The sequence below is a fragment of the Apteryx mantelli genome, chromosome 15 (genome assembly GCF_036417845.1).
Source record: "Apteryx mantelli isolate bAptMan1 chromosome 15, bAptMan1.hap1, whole genome shotgun sequence".
Taxonomy (NCBI): domain Eukaryota; kingdom Metazoa; phylum Chordata; class Aves; order Apterygiformes; family Apterygidae; genus Apteryx; species Apteryx mantelli.
In genome coordinates this window covers 2,213,897-2,234,872 of record NC_089992.1, presented here as the reverse complement: position 1 = coordinate 2,234,872, position 20,976 = coordinate 2,213,897, and the positions used below count along the sequence as shown (strand labels likewise).

At 39.6% G+C, this 20,976-nt stretch overlaps 1 protein-coding gene across 2 annotated transcripts in view; it reads left to right on the top strand.

The window, feature by feature from the left end:
* The window catches only part of MAP2K5 (mitogen-activated protein kinase kinase 5), a 145,898-nt gene that overhangs the window by 96,837 nt on the left and 28,085 nt on the right, over positions 1-20,976 (top strand). For both annotated transcript variants that reach the window (XM_067305489.1, XM_067305488.1), the window contains 2 exons: positions 9,535-9,561; positions 9,870-9,902. In XM_067305489.1, the coding sequence (XP_067161590.1) occupies positions 9,535-9,561; positions 9,870-9,902 (60 nt within the window). The remainder of the gene's footprint in view (positions 1-9,534; positions 9,562-9,869; positions 9,903-20,976) is intronic.

The following is a 20,976-nucleotide window of genomic DNA, read 5'->3' as shown; positions in this document are numbered from 1 at the left end:
CAGGAAAGCGCAGATTATGACGACTGTATTTAAGATACTTCTGCATTTAGAGAAATGTTTTCCTTCCTTTGGCTATGATTCCAGGCCTCAGTTAATAAATTACATGAAAATGACCTGAAGTTTAAAGAAAAAAAAACAAAAAAGCCTGTCTCCCCTTCTGCACCCTCCCACCCCACTTCTCCCCCCACCCCCAAATCTGAGCAAATAGTGCCCCTGGTATTGTAAAGCTTTGAATGTTTTCACACCCCATTAATTTATTACTTCTCTTTCCTCATCTTTAAATTTTTTTTTTTTTCAAAAAATTCAGACTCCCCGCTGCTACAGCGATTTTCATCTTGTTGTTAATTTTCCCTGCTCCATATGGAGCTCCAGACATTTCACCTGGAGGCTGTACTAGATTTTGCTGTAGTGATCGCACTTCCGGAGGCCAAAACTGTCATTTAAGGTTCCTGGTGCATCTGTCTACGCCAGGCTTTTCACTGGCACCGGAGAGTGTGAATAACAAATTGGATGCACCTGAGATTCAGATGATTAGTGTGTTTTGTGAATCTCAGCGACTTGTAAGCAGATAGCTCTGTGGGTGGGGAGGGCTAAACAGCTACTGTGGGTGAATCTGTGCTCACACCTTGCATTTGGGCTTCGCCGGGAAAGTGCGAGCATCCAGGCAGCCCGAATGCAGAGAGAGCGAGAGTAACAAATATTTCATCCTGCCTTGTCATTGATTAGAAAAGAGCCTTTAATTTCATTTCACCCCATGTTGTGATTAATTTGCATTCTTTGTCAGAAGTTAATGGAGTTTTTTATGGTTCACTCTGAAATCCTTGAAGACATCAGAGTTGATCTGATGTTTATACAACCGCCAGCGGAATTTTTTCATTTGATTGATGGAGAGCTTGATGTTATTCCAAACGGCTTTTTAAGCTGTTTTTAAGAATTATTTGAATAAAATGCAAGCAAGATATTGTTATAACGATCAAGATTATCTGTTAAAAATCTGTTTCAAATAAAGAACATGATAAGTAGAAAAAAGATCAAAAAGACAAGAGAAATGATGAATAGAGAAGATGATATTTGTTAAAATACATAATCCAAGTATCCAATAAGTTATTTCAAAATGTAGTGAAGGTAAGAGAGACCTTATTTTAAGGTATTTTCAACAGAGAGCTTATTTTTGTGGCATGATAAATAATGGAAAGGAATTAATAAAGAATTTAGTTCTAGTCAAATTTTTCCCTTCTTTTTATTCTCACAGCTTTTTCACCTTCATTTTACCAGCAATGTGCAAACCAGAGCACTGGTGTCCCTAACTCAGACAGACAAGACGGTCAGGCCTGTTAGTTCAACAAAATGATGACATATTGCTCGTCTCAGTGAAGAGGCATTCTTAAATCCCAGTGCAAAGAAAACAGAAGTGGATAATAGGAAATTTTATAGCCCAAGAAAGCATTTGCTATAGACTTGCCATTGGTTTGCTTTATAAGAAAATATACAGCCAAAAATCATCAGTGAAAGAAATTGTTTTGCTGCTCCTGTTAGTGGAAGGTTTGTACTTTTACCAGATCCCAGCGTACGAAAAGCATCAGAGAGACGATGCAGAATATGCTACGTATTGTGGGCCAGATCCTCAGCTGGAGCAAATCAGTTCTGCTCCATGGAGATCTGGGCACGATGCAGACTTGCATCAGCTTTGTTCCATAGCTCTTTTTCAGCAGGAATAGATTTTGCAAATGCTTTTTGATTTCTGATACCAAAGCTGGTTTTTGCAAGATTTTGTTTTTATCCTTTCATCAGCAAATTCTACCCTCGCTGTGATTTCTGCAAGTAAGATTTAATTATAGGTCAAAAAGCTACTACGCAAGCACTTCCATTTAAAAACAGATTAATTTATGTGCTGTATCTTAGTTTGCTAAATAATTGTATGGTTTTAAATGAAGTTGCTGCTTTCTGATCCCTGTATTAACATAGACTAAGATTCTTTTTGTTATATGTAATCCATACTATTGACCAAATTTGGCCTGGTTTCATTTAAATGTAAGCAGGTTGTCAAGAAAAAATATTTAGTTTAACTTGGCATGTAAAGTAGCCATTTTACTGTTGTTTTTTCAATTGACAGAAACGTCATTTAAGCATTCATTTATTTTGTGAGAATAAATTGAGGGTTGGTTACAGCATGTTTCCTAGCAAGAAAGAAATGTCTTTATCTTCCACATACATCATTATATCTAACCATTTAAAAGGCATTAAATACTGTTCAAATACTAATGCCAAAACAGTGATTTTTCCCAATTAAATTATTGTACAGTATCTTAAATATCAGTTTTATGAAAATATTTTTGCTTTTATAATATATTTCAGAAATTACTGATAAAGATTTTAAGTCATTTGCTATTATTTTAAACTCTATCCATTTCTTAGTATAGGTTTCACTACATGTAGCATTAATTAGCTAAAATACTTTGGATATGTTTTGCTTTATTACTTTTCTCCTTAACCAGAAATAAATTTGTACTTAAATTTGATTTGTCTATTAGAAACTTGTTGTACAATCTGAACAGAGTTTCAGGTTTTCCAGAGATGTTTTCTTCTTGGAAATGGAGAGATTTAATTAGCACATATTTTGCTGTTAGCTGAATAAGTATCAAGACATATATACATTTTTTATTTTAATCTCTTTGATTAAAAAAAAAAAACATGCTTGAATACAATGCCCAAGCTTGGAAATGTAGGAAAATAGTCAATCTTGATTTTTATAATATATTTTTCTAAGCGGATTCTCAGCTTATGATCTTGCAAGACTGTTGTATATTGTTTTTGCTTTCTACCTCTAACACTTCCAGGCAGGCTGAAGTCCCGGGGATGGTGCTGCAGCTGCGCCTGGAACGCCAGGGCTGCTTTGTGTCTGCTACACGCGCTGTCTAAAAGCTCCTACCTAGGCGCACTGACATCAACTTTAAACCTGTGAACGGTTCATTTTACTCCAGTGGGAAAATTAACTACCAAAGCTAATCACCCACAGGTGTAACTTTCTGGTCAGGCTACAAGTCTGTGTTTTCCAGTTAGGAGCTATGGCACTGTCACCCTTCAGAATTTTGATCATTTGAATAAGAAAATTGCTTAATGCAGCAAAACCTTTTGTTCTTACATACAGTTGTTATCTTTCCTGCCCTGTAAAGGACTGACTGTGCTGGGACCTTTTTGACTGTATAAGTTGAGCAAGATCCTGAATTGAAATGGTTTGTCATAGGAGCTACCTGCCAGAAGGGCAAAAGACATCCAGGAGGAAATATTGAAATCTCTTCTGAGGGATGTTTGCAAGTGTGTAGGCATCCCCTGCACGGGCTGGTACTTCTGTCGAATGGGAGATGTTCCGACTGTGCTTGGAAGGAAACTTCCCTCCCAGGTGCAGCTCCTGCAGCGGATGTCACTGAATAACTTAACGGAATGTAAACTTACAACCTAGGAGATCAGACTTGCCCTAGGAAGAAAGCTAGTAGTAGGTGGATTGATTTGTTTGGTTGGTTATTTTAGGTGGCCATTTACTAACTGTCAGCATATATTGGATTTACTGAACGTTTACATCTCTTTTCTGCACTCTGCGCAGGCTGTCCTGGCTGGGGTGAGAATGAGGCATGGTTCCCCCCAAGTAATCCAGGAAGGGAATCGCAGGATTTGAAATAAATGGAGGCAAGCGTGGAGCAGCGCTCTGCTCCATTTTGCCTTTTTTCTTACCAAGGCTGCAGCTGTAATGTCTCAGAAATTAATTGTGGCTCTGAGCCTGTTAGAGAAGTAGGAGTACCTGCTCCTCACACGTCCGTGATGCTGTGAGGCACTTGTGGAGACAAACGTAGCCACCCTGGAGTTTGCTCTTCCCTGCATTTATAGACTGGTAACGCAGGGCCTCTGCCAGGGGCTGAGGCCGGTGTTTCCACCCGCCCGGGATGGATATGCAGCATGCGTGACCATCCTGGACTCCTCTGCTGCATGGCGGTTACTCAGGTGGGGAAGAGCTCTGTCCTCTGGACCCAAGGCTGGAATATGAGGGAATGATTCTGAGGGCCGGGCAGGCGTTTCCCTTCCAGAGCACCTCTTCAGCGGCCAGCTCCAAGGAACAGTGTCTTTAATTCACCAAGGAGTACAACGCTGTCCAGCTATCCGTGTAGGCAAGTAAAGACCTAAGGGAAGGTGCTAATTGCCCATTGTGGTGTCTTTTATTGTCCAAACCCCCTCAGCACTCCAGTTTGGTTAGAGAACTCCACTTGTATATCCAAATTGTTGCTTCTTTGGGTTATTTAAGATCCTTTAAGATGTCCCTAGAATTATGTTTAATCTTTAGGTATGGTATGTCATTCGCAGTGATCACTATTGATTTTGCAGATCGTCAGAGAAAGCTCAGGATTTTTCTGGGTGGGTTTCAGTGACAAGTGGATGTGCTGCCTAATGCCTTAACCACTGACATTTTACCAGTTTCCTTTCAAACTAGAAGGGACTTGCAGCAACTCTACTTAAAAGGAGGATAGTCATCTACTACTCTTAAGGCTTCTGGTAGCGGAGGCTCTTGTTTCCCTAGATGATTTGTTCCTGTGCCTTGCTATGAGGAAGGTTCTCCTCCCAGCAGGATACAGTGGTTGTTGTGTGTGCAGTGAATGCGGAGAGCAGACGGGGCACTTCTTCGCAGGAGCCTTTTGCACTCCTCAAGGTGGTTATGCCGCCCCTGCTCTGTGTTTAGACTGAAGAGCCCCAGTTCTTTCAGTCTGTCCTTTCTAGATTTCGAATCATTCCTGTGGCTTTTCTTTGAACTTTCACCAGCTGACCCGCTGCTCCCTGGGTGTTCGGCGCGTGGGCACAGACACAGCCCTCCTGTGCTACATGGAAGAGGGGCAACCCCATGTGTTTTCAGACCGTACTCCTCTCTAGACATCCCACTAGGATATCTGTCCTTTTTTACATTATTCCTGCTCGGTTGTGATCAGCTGTCCTGTTCTGTAGTGTCATCCAGGTTCATCCAGTTTTCCTCGCCCATAGCTTGGCAGTCGTTTCACTAGAGTTGATAAATGTGATGTTAAGCAAGAAGACGTGGTTAGGACTGAAACCCATTCCTTTGTTAGGAATTGGCCACTCTTTGTTCTACTTAAAGCACATTTTGCGATGCTCGAAACAATGTCGGAGATAGTGGTTTCCTAAATTTACTGTCTTTCCAAAGAGGTGAAGTAAATGGGCCTTGCTTGGCCCCCATTCCTTCTGAGAAGAGGGATGTGTTAGCACTAGCATCCTGGTCATACTCCAGCATGGTGGCTGTTGTTGGCTTCTTCTACTCCCTCCATAATTTCATCAGTGTGTAGTTTTTCATGCCCAGTTTGTTGAATTGTGTTACTAAACTCCAGTAAACAGATTTCTGTGAGAAGTGGCTGCAGTTCAATGGTGGATGAAATAATCTCTCTCTATAAATTTGTTCCCAGACCTCTGGGAAAACCAGCACAATATAATTGTAAGAATATATTTAATATTAAGGTTTTTATGAATTGTCTTTTTTTTTTTTCTTTTGAAAATATTTTTTTCCTTTTTGCCCTCTCTTCTTTGATGGGATGAATGAAGTTTGCCGTTTGCAAAATCCAGAGACGGTGGGTACTTTTCAGAAGTTCAGGAACAAATTAGGGAGTCAGTCTTACTGGTTTTCAGTGCTTTGACATCCTTCAGAAGCTCAACCAACTTCTAATTTGTAAATTTAAAATTTGTAAGATATACCTGAAAAAGTATCATGCTTTCATTCCAGAGGAGGAATAAAAGTCATGATAGCGAAGGCCGAATGGAGATGCAGTACACTTACAAACTGCTTTTGCTTCCTATCAGGGCAGAGACAAAGCAAGTGTGTGCTGGGCATTTGTCAGGAGGAGACGATCTTTGCTGTTTCTGCTGTTCAATAAAATTTAACCCTCATTCTTAGAGATTAAAAGTAACTTATATGTTCTTTTAAAATTACAATTGCCTGGATTAGGAAAATAAATGTTTTACTCTGAAGCCTCCCTTAAAAATCGTAGCTGTATTATTTGTATATGTATTTTTCTATAAAAAATGAAAAAAACACTAGCTTGAAAAGCGGTATATATGTAAAGAGAAAATTTGTTAACTGATATGGGAAGATCTAACCCTGGGTCACCCGCAAATCTCTCAAACAAGAGCTTCAGGGCAAGTCCTAATTCCAGAGAGTAAAAGTGAAAATTAAAGCTATAGCTAGTGACTTCTCTAAGTTACCTGGGGTGGATTCATTTGAGTTTCGTTGATTGTGCTTGTGAATATAATGTGAAGGGGATGGTAGAGGTCTTCTCAGCCACTTCCCGTCCAAAGTGTCTCCATGGAGACAGAAATATAACCTGATGGTCTGTCAAAAGTTGCTTTTCATAACCAGAGGCATTCATTAAATAGTAGATGAAGCAAGAGGCAAACTTTTGCGTTTTTAACCAACCTAAAAAATGACATTTGGAGAATAGAGTAGTTTTTCCAAATACCAGTGACTTTTCATGACCTGGGAAATAGACTGTTAATGTGATAGATTTATTTATCATTTTCTGTCCTCCTTCAAATTCTAAACTGTCATACACAGTAAATACAGAAAAAAACCCACAGTAAATAAAATACAGCTTCAAAAATATCAAATGACTGGTCTAATTCTGCAAATTCACAGACTTCCAGATGTAGAGGAAAACACTTATAAAAGCTTCTGACCAACTGGATCTTCTAGTGATGATTGTGTGCACAGATCATGGGTTCACACGCACACATTCTTCATATGTGTCTGAGGGAGCAAGTTAATGGTGAAAGGCTTTAAGTGATTTTTTTGAGATGAGAATGATATCTTAATGAGTGCATCAAAGCCTTCCTTGATACTTTTAAAATGCATACTATACCTTTCTTGTCTTCCTTTTAAGCATATGCGGTTACATCATTGAAGATTAACCTGCCTCCTCAACTTTTTGTCTCCTGACAGTGCATGAAAACCAGAATGTTAGGGCAGGAAAAAAAAAAAAAAAAGGGAGAAGGGGTGAACAGAAAGATAAAACAGTTTATGTTGAATACTCTTAAAACTGGTTCTTAATGTGCTATAAAACGGGATGCTTCACTTTTTCATGAACTGTGTGCAAACGGCAAAGCGTTGACTGTAAAGTTGTCTTCAGTTAGGTTTGTTTTATAGTTGCAGAGACTGTCCAATAATGTGGCCTTTGAAAAGGTAAACCACATAGTTTTAACAGTGAAAAATATGCCTAATATAAATACAGCTAAGTTCATTGCTGTTCAGAACTTGAAAAATATGACTGTAACATTACATTTTCTAGTGGAGTTAACAGAGGAACACAGTGCAGCCTTACAAGCAATGTATCTGAGAGAGAGAAAATAGGTAATACATCTAACTCGGGAGTCTCTGTGGCATTCACATAGAGGAAAGCACAGTAGCTTTATTTAATTGAGAAAATGAATCAATTACAATGATGTTGCATCATCAAATGCAAGGGAAATAGCAGATATGTCATTACATCGGGTAACAGTGTTAAAAAGTAATTGAGTGTCTTAAGCATTTTGAATCAATTCCAGGTACTGGCACAGCTACCTTAATGCAAAATTTATGAAGATGATCTCAAAATAATATGTTGCCATCAAAATTGTGTAATAAAATCTGGTAACAATGTGTGTGTGTGAGCGAGCACACGTCTCTCTCCGAAGCGAGGCCTGCTGCTCTAGTAGCGAGTTGTAATGTCACAGCAAGAATTCGGTAATACTTCTGTTTGTGTTGCCTTATTTTTATTAGAAGAATTGGGAGCTTTTATTAAAAATAATATTTAAAATCCTGTTCTCAAATTGGGTATAATTGTACCTATGTTGAATTTTAAAATTACTATATATGATCCCACTTCTATTCCTTTTCATGACAAGGCATATTTTCCCGGTACAGAAATGTGACTGACACATTAAATGTTTTGATGAAAAACTAAATCTACTCACAGGCACTAATACAAAGGAACTCAGAAGCATCTCTATTGAATATGCTGAGTCTTATTTTGTCATATAACATCTAAAAGTGAAGTATAAAAAAAGACTTTTTTTTATATCCACAAAATGTTTTGCTTGTTAGCAAAACTGCAAATTTATTCTGTTGAACTGTAGTAGATTGAAAATGACCATTAAAAATATATTGGGGTACTTCTAGCTATTATTATTTTCTTTTTTCCCCCCTCTGAAAAAATAGAACTATATGCAGGAAGTTTATTTGTAGATGTTTGCTGCTTATACCATATGGAAAGACCCGTGCATAATACCAGCTATTTTCCTGGTGCTGGTTTTCAGCCTACCCTATGTTACATTTTACTACCTGTAAAGCATTACTGGAGGATCATGCCTCTGGCTGGGTGTTGGGGAGAGCAAAGCCCGTGGCAGCCCTGCAACATTCGTCATCGGGGCACGGTACAAGCGAGAGTATTAAATGGAAGGGGCAAGCCAAATAACCGGCGTTAGCACAGGAGACAACGCTCTCACTAAAGACTGCGTTCTGCTTGCGTTGTGATTAGGAGAGGATTCGTGCAACTTTGCTTATGAAAAATACGCAATTAATTTCGCACGCCCATTAGAAATTGTATGCATATACAAATTATCGGGATAGCAGCATTCAGCCAAATGGTGTGTACGAGGTACTTGCACTGTGTTGCATTGAATTGTTTGTGTTGTAACTCTGCCTTTGTGGTTTTGGTAATCAAAAGGTGCTTTGCTGGTATGGGCCAGAACATCTTGCAGCTCTCTGTAAGCAACCGAGTGTTTCATTGCTACAAACTATGAACCACTCTACCAACCAAACTGATGATAAGAAATTCAGAAAGGCTCAGGCACAACTGGTAACAAGTCTTTCCTTTGCCATTTAAAACAATACGGAGTTCATCAAACTTCCTAGCCTCGCAGATGGCAATGCTCTATGTAGTCAAAGTAAAACTGGGTTGGAATATATAAGAAATTTGGATAAAAGTGGAGTGTTAAAGGCTTTCCTGAGTAGCAGCAGATACTTCAAGCACATAATTAAAGTTTTCTTCACAAAAAAGGGATTGTGAGCTGACTCTGGCAGTGATCCAAAATTCTAATTTCTGACTATGATTTAATTTCAATTTTAAATAAATCGGTTTTTAATTTAAAAAGAGTGAGCTTCATAACATTAGCAATGATTGCAACATTAAGCCCAGTGTTCACAATCTAGCAATATAAAACATTATTTATATCTGAATCGTAAACAGCCTTTTGAAATGGATTATGGTTTTTCTTCCTATTCTAATACAACCTGGAGGGTACTAAAAAGTGTTGTGTGAAATTAACATTCTGCTGACTTTCGCCTATAAATGAGAAGCGAGCTATTAACATTTGTGTATTTTCATTATGTAAATTGTGTTAACACATGCCCACAAATTGCCACCAGCGATGCAATAATTTTCTCTCAGTGATCATAATGTGTCCAAGTGAGTCATTTTGATTATGACATGCTAATTACATATTGCCTTTTTTCAGATTCAGAAAAACCAGGGATCTTTAATGGTAAGCTTTATGAGTTCAGAAAAAAATTCACTTTTCTTTTTCCTGATGGCTGCTTCCTCTGCATGCTTGAATGCCTTGTTTTAAACTTAGCAAATTGCATTTTGAAGAAAATGCAAACCTTTAACTGCCTGTATTAGATTAGGTACCATTAGAAATAATAGAACATCCTGAGCATCAATGTTTTTATAAGAGTTTGCTGCTGTTGATTAATCTTGCTATATTTTATTGCATTAATGATTTTTTCTTTCCACTCCACTGTAAAGATATTGCATATAGGCTAATACTTTTTCCCTCTCTTTCCATTGCAGCCTCTCCAGTTATTGCAGTGCATTGTTGATGAGGTGAGTCGCCGTCTTATGTGCTTTCACTCCTAAAGTCATTCCTAATGGAGTGGAAAGCTTATATTTTGTTTCCTAATGAAGCACAATGCCCGACATCCTCAGAGCACAAGTTGCCTTGTACAGCTCGGAGCTGTCGAACATGAACTGGCCTTGTCCCACTTTATGCACTTTTTCTATTCTCAATATTGAGTCTTTGAAAAACTAATTGTCTCTAAGGCTAGTCCTTTTAGCTATTTAGGCCCTAAAGCCTGAGCCTCGTCATGTTAGTTGATCTTCTGCATTTGCCAGATGAGTTGGAACAGAGAAATTCAAGTGGGAGCATACTTTATATCAGGCATACTTAATGCATTTTAGAAAAACAAAAAGGGTATTCTGAAGAGGAGATAAAACTGCAGTGTGAGGAGGAATGTATTTGAATGTTGTCTAGTCTTTTTTATTTAGTCAGATGGACAAAGTAAAAAGCTGAGGTTTAGAAAATCCAGGTGTGAACAATAGCTTTTCAGCCATTTCAACTTGGTATTTCTTCACGGAAACGCTTCTTCTGCAGCTCCACCTCCCTGTCCAAACAGAGGTAAAGCAGGGTTTCTACTCTTGGCAGGAAGGCAGTGGGGTTCAGATGCCTCTTTCAAGGCAGGCTGCTGTAAATTTTGCTTTGTTTTTAACTTGTAATAAGATGGTGCTGATAATTAATAAGTTTCATGAAGAAAAAAGTTGTAACTTTAAAGACTTATCTCAACCTCTAGCAGAACTTCATTGCTGTCTCATCAGATTGTAGCCGCTGGATGTTGACATGCCTAATGAGACTATTCAGCTAGTTCCAACCTATCCTTTATAACATGTTTGTTTAACTTGATGGGAGCTTGTAACCAGTGTGATGCCAAGCACTCTAACTCAGTTGTATCTTGATCCGTAACTGCTACTTGTATGAACTGCTAAACCTGCTGCTCTTAACTGCAGTGAACGCGCTTGTCCTTTTATTAGAGAATGACTTAATGATTTAGCTGAAAATCCTTTAAAAAGTGACGTTTGGGCCTTGATGGATGCAGTTAAATTAAAATGAACATGTATCCCTTGTGTAAAGGGAAGGAGTTCCCTCTGTCTTGCAAGCCTCCAGCACTTACAGTAGAAGCACAGCAGTCAGCTCTATTGCCTGGCTGTTTATGATGGTCTGGTTCTTTGAGAGGTTTTTAGATCTTTCTGTTTCTATCATCTTTTTTCATCCGTTGTTATTTATATTAAGTAGGTCCTTGGATGAGGGATGGAAATTCCAAAGTGCCAGTGCTATATATACAAGTAACAAAAAGGCCATCCCTGTCCTAAAAAGGTTAAGTTGAAGATGCTCGTATTTTTTTGTCTGTTTTGCTATTGCTAGATAAATTACTCTTAAATGGCCTGGTAGTAGTGTCTAAATCTAAGCTCAATATTATTGAAAGGAGCCCTAAAGGGCTGCACGATACAGTGGAGCTTCTTGCAGCTTTCACATCTTCTCCTCAAGATTAGTATTGCTCCCATCTTCTTACAGATACTTTGACCAAGGCTCTTGGTGTAGTGTAGTCCACAAACATCCGTGAGTGCTGTGCTAGTTTTAACGTTAGTATCTTGGTATTTACTTGTTTTAACTTATTTTATGTTCCAGGCTATGCCACTGCCCCATCACTCTCCGGAGCTGGTGGTTCAGAGTGCGCTGTGCTTGTAGGCATGTTGAGATTTTTAGGTTACAGAGCATAGCTCTGTTGAAATTTCTTTAAGTGCAACTCACTTTGTTTTGCAACACACTCGATGTCTAAATGGAAGTTGCATGCCATAACCTTTAGAGCCTGGGGGGAAGAGTGGAATGGATTGGCTCTGTAGTGTTATTTGCTTGGTACGTGTGTATCGTTAGGGCATCATTTAATAAGATATATAGTGTTTAGATAGTGGCTGTCACACCTGGAAGTGCAAATTCTTGGCATGACTGTGTCTTGGAGGACATTTATATTAAGGGTTATTGTGTTCTAGCACATGTGTAGCATTGACTTTAATAGATCCTTTCCTCCACCCCCAGCCCTGTCCCATCTATAAAGACCTCACATCTCTTTAACTTGAGACTTTTTTTTTCCCTCACTTTATATTTTGTAAGATGTGACTCTTGAGGAGTAACAGAGGGATCCACTTATTTAGCTAATTGCACTCTTTCTTCTGTGCAAGGACCTTTTGAGAGGGAGAGTCTCTTTACTATCTGGTACTGTACAGCTGCTGTTGCTACCATGAGTATTAAAGATTAGAGATGTTTAGTGTTGTAAGACTGATTATTTGGGGCCAAATTTTCCCCTCGGCTGTAGGCAGGTCCTAAAACTCACAGGAGGCAGGAGCAGAGCCCCTCTCCTGCAGCTGCTCTGTACAGCCTGTCCCCATAGGAACTCGCAGACACTGGTGCAGAATTCCCCACCTAGCTTAATGATGGGCATAACTGCTAGGAGTGATGATCTGTAGCTTCCCTTTTCCTCCAGACAGATAGAGCACAGCAGTCATCCCATAATGGCATGGCTCCTGGTTGAGCCATAGTATCATTGGATATGGGAGGAACAACCAGCTTCTGACTTGGGATCTGTGAGGGTGGGATCAAGCTTTCTCAAGGATCTCCTGTCCCCTGCTAGCTCCATGCCATAGTAATAATTTGCTGAAGTTGTTACAGTTGAAAACTCTGGATTTTTTTTTTCTCAAGTCTCCTAATGTGTCTTTTCATGTGACAGAGAATGGTTTGGAGGTTTGGTTCCTAAAACTACGAGTAAACAACTCTGTGGAAGAGGATGTTTCTTCAAATTGGGCCTTTGCTGGCAGCATGCTTGTCCCACTTTTTCCATCTGGAGTCTGGCTGAAAACTCCAGAACCTGATACGAGGAGAACCCAGAAGTCTGTGTCTGGTGTTCCTGTACCTAATTTGTCTTTGCACCACTGCCTTTGCATAGCTTGGAGCTGCGCATATGAAGCCAAGCAGGAATTGTATCCCCAGTGTCCCGTGCTGACTCCAGGCTTCTCCAGAGAGATGGGGAGGCAGGACTAGTTGATACTAATGTGGAAGACTTTCAGGGGGCGAGATGACCTTTAAATGGACCTGGAGTACCCAGGAGAAATATTATTTCATATTTTCCATTATATGAGGCCTAAATGCAGCAAATCACTTTAGCATCCATGTATGCTCATCTTTATTTATAAAAGTATGTCAACAATGAGACTTAAGCATGTACTTTGATTAATTCAATGTTGCATTATCTTTGTGATAAACTGCATATTTATGGATTTGATTAAAATATACAAATAGATTAGAAAAAAAGTGGTAATGTCTCATACTTTGGTCAGTGTGAACAGCATCATCATTTTAGGAAGTGTGTTTTGGGGAGATGGAAATTGATCCTGCTCTGTTTTTGATGTAAGAAACAGTCCAAAAAATGCAGGGGGTTTTTTTCCCTTTGAAATGCAATAAACTGAAATTAACACAGTTTGGTTTTAAAAATGATAAAACTGAAGTAACATTAAGCCCTTGATTCTTTTTAGTAGTTACTTATTATATTGGCAATCATTGTTTTTTCAGAACTATTACACATTCCACCAAAACACAGCAGTAATCCAAAAGTTAATGTTCTGTTCATTCATAATTATCTTTAATTCTTAAGATTTATTGATGACTGAACTACTTAAGAGGTTGCTTTTGTATGGTATAGGTATCCTGGACTTTTCACAGACTCTGTAAGGTGACACACTGTAGAGTAAAAACTGTCCATGGAAATTTTTAGATGTTCTGCAGTAATAAGATTTTTTGGAGTTGTTTTCCAAGTCACCATGAAATATATGATACATAGCAGGTCACTTTGGCAGTTTCAAAAGTCTGTTTTTTCATTCCCTAGAACTTAAATTTACTTGCCGAAAATCTGCAGAATAAGTAATTTGGAAAGCATTGTAAACTGGGTCTGACAAATTTTTGGTAAATTATGTTATTGGATTTTTTATGACGTTGGTTCTGGGATTTTTTTTTAAACACCAAAATTAGTGCAAAGCATTGTGAGAGTAGGATATATGCCTGCCAGGACCTTTATTTTTTAACATGTGGTAACTTACAGTGAAATCTGATCCAGCTACAAATAAGACACGCTCATTTAAGCAACAGTCCTAATCATAGTGGCTTCTCCCACCATGAGAAGACTTCTGCTTCTGGTCCAAAGAGGAGCATAGAATGGTTGTTAATGTAGTTCATCCCACAGTACAGCCAGCAATAAAGACAGTCTGCTGTTATTTGAGAGTTGAGAGTAATTTAATATTCTAGCACTCAACTTAGTTCGTCTCCAACTCACCGAAATGTTGTATGGAAAGCACTGTGCAGTGCAGATGAATCCCTCCTGGGAAGGACATGCATCTCTTGCTGTGCATGCAGTCTTTCCAGAAACACTCTAACACGAAGGAGAATGGAGTCCTGCTGGAAGCAGGAGCCATTCCTGGCTTGGAAGATGTCCTAGACATGGCCCTATGTTTCACGATCATGCAGCCAAAGCATTTGCAATAGAATCTACTCACCAACAGGATCATGCTGCAAAAGCTCTGGGTGAATTAAAAAGAAAAGAAAAAAGAAAAAAAAAAGAATTGTGTCTGGCCTTTGGTCCTCAGATGATAATTTAGAAACATAATAGTACCCTAGAATAATGCCATTAATGTTGCAGACTCCAGAAGTGATATATCAGAGAGATGCAGACCACCCGATTTGGCTTGGTGGGTTGACGCTGAAACCTAAAGATTGCAAGGAAAATGAGCATGCCATTTAACCTCTCCTGCTGCTCACAGTCTCAGAATGCCTCCCATGATTTTTTAGTTGACCAAAAGCTTAACTGTTCCCTGCCCAGCCTCCAAATCTCCAGCAACCTCTCAGGCAATATTTGTGTCCCAGTTATGTGTTGTCTTTGCTGATGTCTGCAGGAGTCACTTAGTAAATCAAATTCCTCTTCCAAACAGAGACTGTGTGAACCGTGGCACTGATTACCATTATGCATTTGCCTTTTAATGCATTGGAAAACTCCCAGTTAAAAATGTAAATGAGGCTGCTCTAAATTTCCAGTGTGGTAAGCAGTGGGTAGCAGGGCTCTGTGACCCTGCAGCAAAATCTGGATTTAAGTTTTCAGGAAAACCAGAGCTCTGATCATAGGGTATTTTTGTGTGCGTTGCAGTCAGTTGAAAAGTAGCACTGTTTTCGAGATTCTTCCAACCTGCAGTCACTCACTTTTCAGTTATGCTGATATCAAAATGTATTACATAGGAAGTTACCGTTGAGTTGCATTCAGTATTCGGTAAAACACCTAGGTGCTTGCAGGCTTGTATATGAAGATCCCAAAAGGCCAAACCCTAAGGCGCACTGTTTTTCAGCACATCAACCTTCCATCCTTTCCGTGCTGTGTCTGTTGGCTTTGCGGGTGTCCGCTCTGGGTCAGGAGATGGTTAGCTAGACAAACCTATGCTGTGGAGTGCATCTGATAGGCAATCCCCCTGGCTTAAGCAACTACTTTGAATTTTCCTTAAGCTCTCCAGGGCTATTTTGTTTGACCTTTATTTAGTTAGAGTATCCCTACCAGGAAACCAATTATTGCCAGCCCCTCGGGTGGCTGCTTTAAACTGGGTTTCACTGTACTGGAGCAGTTGTGGTCACAAGCGCTATAGTTAAGCATCAGCTCTAGTTTCTAACCCCTTCTTTTTCATAAGCTGAAATAAATTAATTTTGGTTTGAAAGTTTCCATGGCTTGTCTTAGTGTAACAGTGACTTACTGTGTGTGTGTTTGTTTTTACTGTTTTGAATTATGGAGAAAAAAGGTCCTGTTTTTTGTCCATCAGTTTCAAGGAGAATATTGGGGATTGGTGGCGGTCCAAATCAATTACATTAGAAACTTCAGGAGTAAAGACTTTCAAGAGCAGATCCTATTCTTACTGATAGGAGACAGCAATATCCAAAAATCTGCATATTTTGAAGAGCCAGACAAAATTAAAAAAAAAAAAGTTGTACTCATGAATCCTTACTCTGGCAGCTTCATGAGTGAGTAGGGAGAAGCTTTCCATGAGTGTCCTGGACATTTCTGTTGAGCACCTCCATGGAGATAGTCTCGCAAGACTCTACTTTAATCTAACTCAAGGACTTCACAAACTCCACAAATTGAAGAGCTTCTTTTTAAATTCATAATCTAGAAGCATTTAACAGCATCAGTAAATGCTAGGGTAGTGTTAGTGCTGAGCTATGAAGCATTTCAATGTCAATAAATTCTCAGAATTTCCCATGAAAAAATAACTTGGCCTTAATGCATGTGTCCTTTATAGTTATTTCTATTCCCTTTTTCCTGGTAAAATATATCCCTCTATTTATTGCTTTGGCATAGTCTTAAAAATTCACAGGATGTTCAGTTTGATCAAACAACACAATGAAGACCTTTGCCTTTTGAGTGCTCAATTTCTTAATTTTATTGTTGCATCAGTGCCATGTTTTGCTAATTATATAAATGAAATAGAAAACTTCAAAGGCTCAGAATTTTGTGTGTGTGTGAATTTCCTTTTAGATTTTCATGCATTGATTTAAGTGTATGGACAGCTATATTTGACCCTGAAAATTTCTGAAGTTTTGAAGATTTAAATACAAGAAAGGCTGGTGTTAGAATATACATGTGTGCATGTGTGTACGCATACCCACCATAATTTGTCCTGCAGATCAGTTGTTTTAGGGTGTGCTTTTATTGAGACAGAAACTATGACCTTACTAGTGTATGAGATTCAGAGACTTATATAGGAACAAGGTAAAACCACAGGTAGGAATTGCTGAATAATTACCTTTAGACCAACCTGAGCAAGAACCTTCCCAAGAGGGCAAGCTCATTTAATGGTTCCTAAAACTCAATCTTGTGGATGTCAATGGTCATGCTTGATTATTTGCAGCAGTGTTTTATGAAAAAGCAATAAAAATGCATTGGGAGTGTACAGAGGGAAAAGGGAACAATAAATGGTTTTAGTTTTTCAATTGAGTCCCTTTGGTGCGAACAGGTAGAGGCTACGTTTCATGCTGCTGTGCCTTAGCTATTTGAAATGTGCGTATGTGTGTGTATCTACCCAAAACACTGCTGTGCTCTGCTGGCTTATGATCGACAAGAGACCAGCAATGAGAAGAAAAAATTCTTATGTTTGTTTTAGAGAGAAAGCAATTACAGTTACGGTTAAAGGATTAACCTGTTTTCCAGCTACCTGTACGCTTATCTGCAAGGCCCTTCAGAGAGCCACACTAACAAGTGCAAAGCTTGGTGAAAGGTAGAAAATGGCATGTTGTACACTGCGGATTATTCCTAATGTTAATTACACTCTTCTGCTTCCTTCCTTGCCTCTTCTGGGCTCTGCAAGACGCCTCCTAGTAGCAAATGCTGCCAAAGTGACAACCAAATAGCTCCAAGTATCTAGTGGCTTATTTCACCACGAGTGTTTGCATGCGGTCTGTACGGACACAGGCTGTGCATATGTGATATCTGCAAGAACTTGGGGAGCAGGTATAGTGCTGGCTGAGAGAATAGCTGCCTCTCACGTGATTTGAGGTGTTAAAGGTAGGCTGAGTGTTTTGGTGGATAAAACACTGACCTTTTGACCTTGGTTCCAGTCCAGCTAGAGATCTGGAAATAAATGAGTTTACTGCTGACACGCCAATCCCAGCGGACAAAACTTCACACCAAAATGCCCTCACATATAATTTGTCACATTTGGCATCTGCTACTAAGAAAAGAGCAAGAAGCGACCTAACGCAGAAATGTAATCATCTTTCACCTTCCTGCTAAGGGGTGGGAGTATAATTGGGACAATCCAGAAATTCTTTTAAGTCTGGGCCTCTGAGCCACCTCTAGACATTGTTGTGTTCTGCAAAGCTTGTTGCTTGGAAGAATTCACCTGCTGTGAGGTTTGTGCAAGACTTTTGAAGCAGGTTGGTTAGAAAGTCAACAATGAAATTTTAGGAGTACTGTAAAAGAAAGTTGTCCTTGCAGGAGTAAATCTGAACTTGCATGATATTGTAATTTGCTGGTCTCACTGAAACAGCTCTTTACCAGTAGTAAATGCATTGGAGTTAATTGCATCTGGCTATATTTCTGGTGCATCTGAAATATAGTGTGTCTGAAAAATCAGATGGGGCAAAGAATTTGGCCACAAAGTAAAATGCAACTACTATATAAAAATAGGTGTGTTCTTTAAAGCTTTAGTAAAAGAGATGTTGGAGTGCATAAACAATCTTTAACCCTAGAGACTTTTTAGGCTGAAGTGATAAGCCAGAAATGCTTTGTAAAGCACACAAATTATTTATTAAATACTGCCATTTCACCATTAATAGACAAGTTGCAGAATAGGAGTGTCTGCCCAGAGGAGATGATAATTTCAAAGACAGGGTGTGCTGGGGAAACCCAGAGGAGAGAGTAGCTGAAGTTTGGTTTGCTCTGTTCTGCTAACTTCCCTCTTGTGGCCATAGAGCCATAGGACCATGGCATCTCCTTCTGCACAAACATTCACACTGAGTAAAGAGTATTGCAAAATAGCAGTAGCTCTGGAGCTGTGGGGAATGGGAAATTTTAACCCTTCCCAGAGAGGGAGTTAGCAGATGAGAAGAGGGGGTAAAACCTCCTTGCACCGAGTCTGGGAATCTGCTGAGAATACCAGTTCTGTTGCCCGCAAAGTGTAGCTGAGCCTTCTTGAAGCGTGCGCAGCTGCACAGCCAGCGTTTCTGCTGGAGACGTGTTGATGACAGGCTGCCATTCTGCTCTGTGGTTGTCCATCAGCACGGCCCCCGGGAGCAGAGGAGGAGGAGGAGGTGGGGGGAGTACAGGCTTGATCTTAACACAGTCGGGGGCTTTGTCATCACCTTCTTGAAGGATTTAAGTAGAACACCCTGTATTTGCCGGTTTTCCTGTTACAGGGAGCTTGTGGACTTCCCTTTTGTTCAGAAAGGATGCAGTAAAACTCGAACTTTTAGTTGTTTTGAAGAGATGTGCCACCCTCAAGAAATACTCTGGTGGGCTAAGACCTCTGAAGGTGTGTAAAGCACAGGATGTTTGGGTGTGTATTTCTGGTTGAGCTACTCCTGAGTTTCATTACCAGAAGAGTGTTTCTAAGAAAAATAAGCAACTCAAAGCTGTACCTGTTGAATTTGCTTCTTGAGTTTGTCCAGACAAACCTCCTTCCTTCCCTCTCCAAGGCGGACAGAAAGGAGGGGAAGGTGGCTCATCCTTTTTTTTTTTTTTTTCTTTCCTTCCTTTTTGGGTTGGCTGGACATTATTTATTGCCTGAATGGCAACAGCATTTCTGCTACTGCTCTGCTTAGTGAGAGCAAACAGACCAAGAGACGTTTTGGATAATAGATTTGAGGAGTAGCTGAGGCTGGTGCTCAAACCTGTAATTCAAACCCTTAGTGCACAGATGGGAAAGGATCAGTTGACTTCTGGACACACAGTTAGGTTTTTCATTCATTCCTTTGTTCAAACCTGTGAAAAAAAACTGGATACAGATAGTAATGCCATTGCTCCCTTCAAAAGAGAGGGCCTTTGAAGGGATTGTCTCAGTGTACTTGTTCCCATGTCTTCATTTAGATAATGTGACTTCCCCTAACTCCATGGAAGTCAATAAGGTCTACACCAGAGCATTGGCACTCCATAAATTAAATATTAGGAGCAGTGTTTGAAGTTTAAAGCCCTCCCTCCTCCTGCTAGCTCAGATTTTCTGCTGCTGTGCTTTTTTCTTTATGCCTGAGCACCTTGCTGACAAGTGCTAATAACAAAATGCCAAGAGAGGGTCCAGTCGGAGTTACCACACATTAAACATTCTGAACTTGTCCTTTTGCTCATAGATTGTGCATAATTAATAATTAAACGGTTTCAGTTGTAATGGGTTGACCTTCTTGAACTGTTCATTATTCACAAGGCAAAGGCATCACTCAAACTTTTTTTCCTATTGCCCTTCCCCATTCTCGCTGTATATACACATTTCGGCTGTTTTTGAGAATCAAGCTGACTGCTTCAGAAGTCAGAGCGGCTGATCTTGTCTTCTCCTGCAGCAGGTCTCAGTTACAGAGATGTTGCTTGGATACTTAGGGCAATAGCTGGTCTAGGGAATAAGCTGCCTGTGGATGTAAAAGGTGATTGGTACCTCGACCCTGTGTTTGCAACTCTGCTACCATTTTATCAGCCACCCCAATCTACAGATCTCCAAGATACTGATTAAAAGATGTGATCTTTAATGAAAATGAAAGACCTATTTCTTAGTTTAGAACAAGCATACCTATTCCTCACTCCTTTAAAATTGTACGTGGTTTTCTACTTTTTTTGCCTCAGCAGTGCAAGTTCAGTGTGCAGGTGTGTAAAACAAGGCAGGCCATTGGAGCGCCGACGGACGGTTCCCGGTGGTTATATCAAATGGGTCACTGTGTCTTATCATACAGGATGCGTATAACAGTTCTTCAGTATCGAGACTTGGTAGACGTGCGTAGCTTTGTTTTTTTCATCATATTTCTGTCTCTTTGAGAGTCAGCCGGAGTCATCTTCTAGGAAACTTCAGGATATGATATAAGCTGCATTTATTTTGTGTAGCTTTTGTAGATTCTTGCTTTATACATTATATAACAACATTGTGATTGCTCAAGTTACAGAGGTAGCAATAGCAACACTTTCTCTCATTGGGAATAGCTCTAAGTACAAAATACTCTCACCTTTCTACTACTCAAATGTTCCTGAATAGAACAATGGCAGAAATAGCAATATTTCTGTCATCGGTTTCCCTGGGTAGATGCCATAACTGATTGGATGTTCTCTGCTTCTGACTAAGGTCATTTAAAGAATGCAGTGTAGGAGGCTGCTTTTTGAATGTTCAGCTGTGGAAGCAGTTGAGGGTCCAGACTTTTCTGGATCAACTAAAATGCAATACCTCCCTCCTTCTCCCCTATCATTCCTCTGCTGTGAAGTTACAATTGGCTCTTGTTTTCAGGAGTGAAATTAAGGTATTTATTTGCACTGATCTGTTTGCCCTCAACCACATTTCCTAGGAAGTGTTTTCTTGA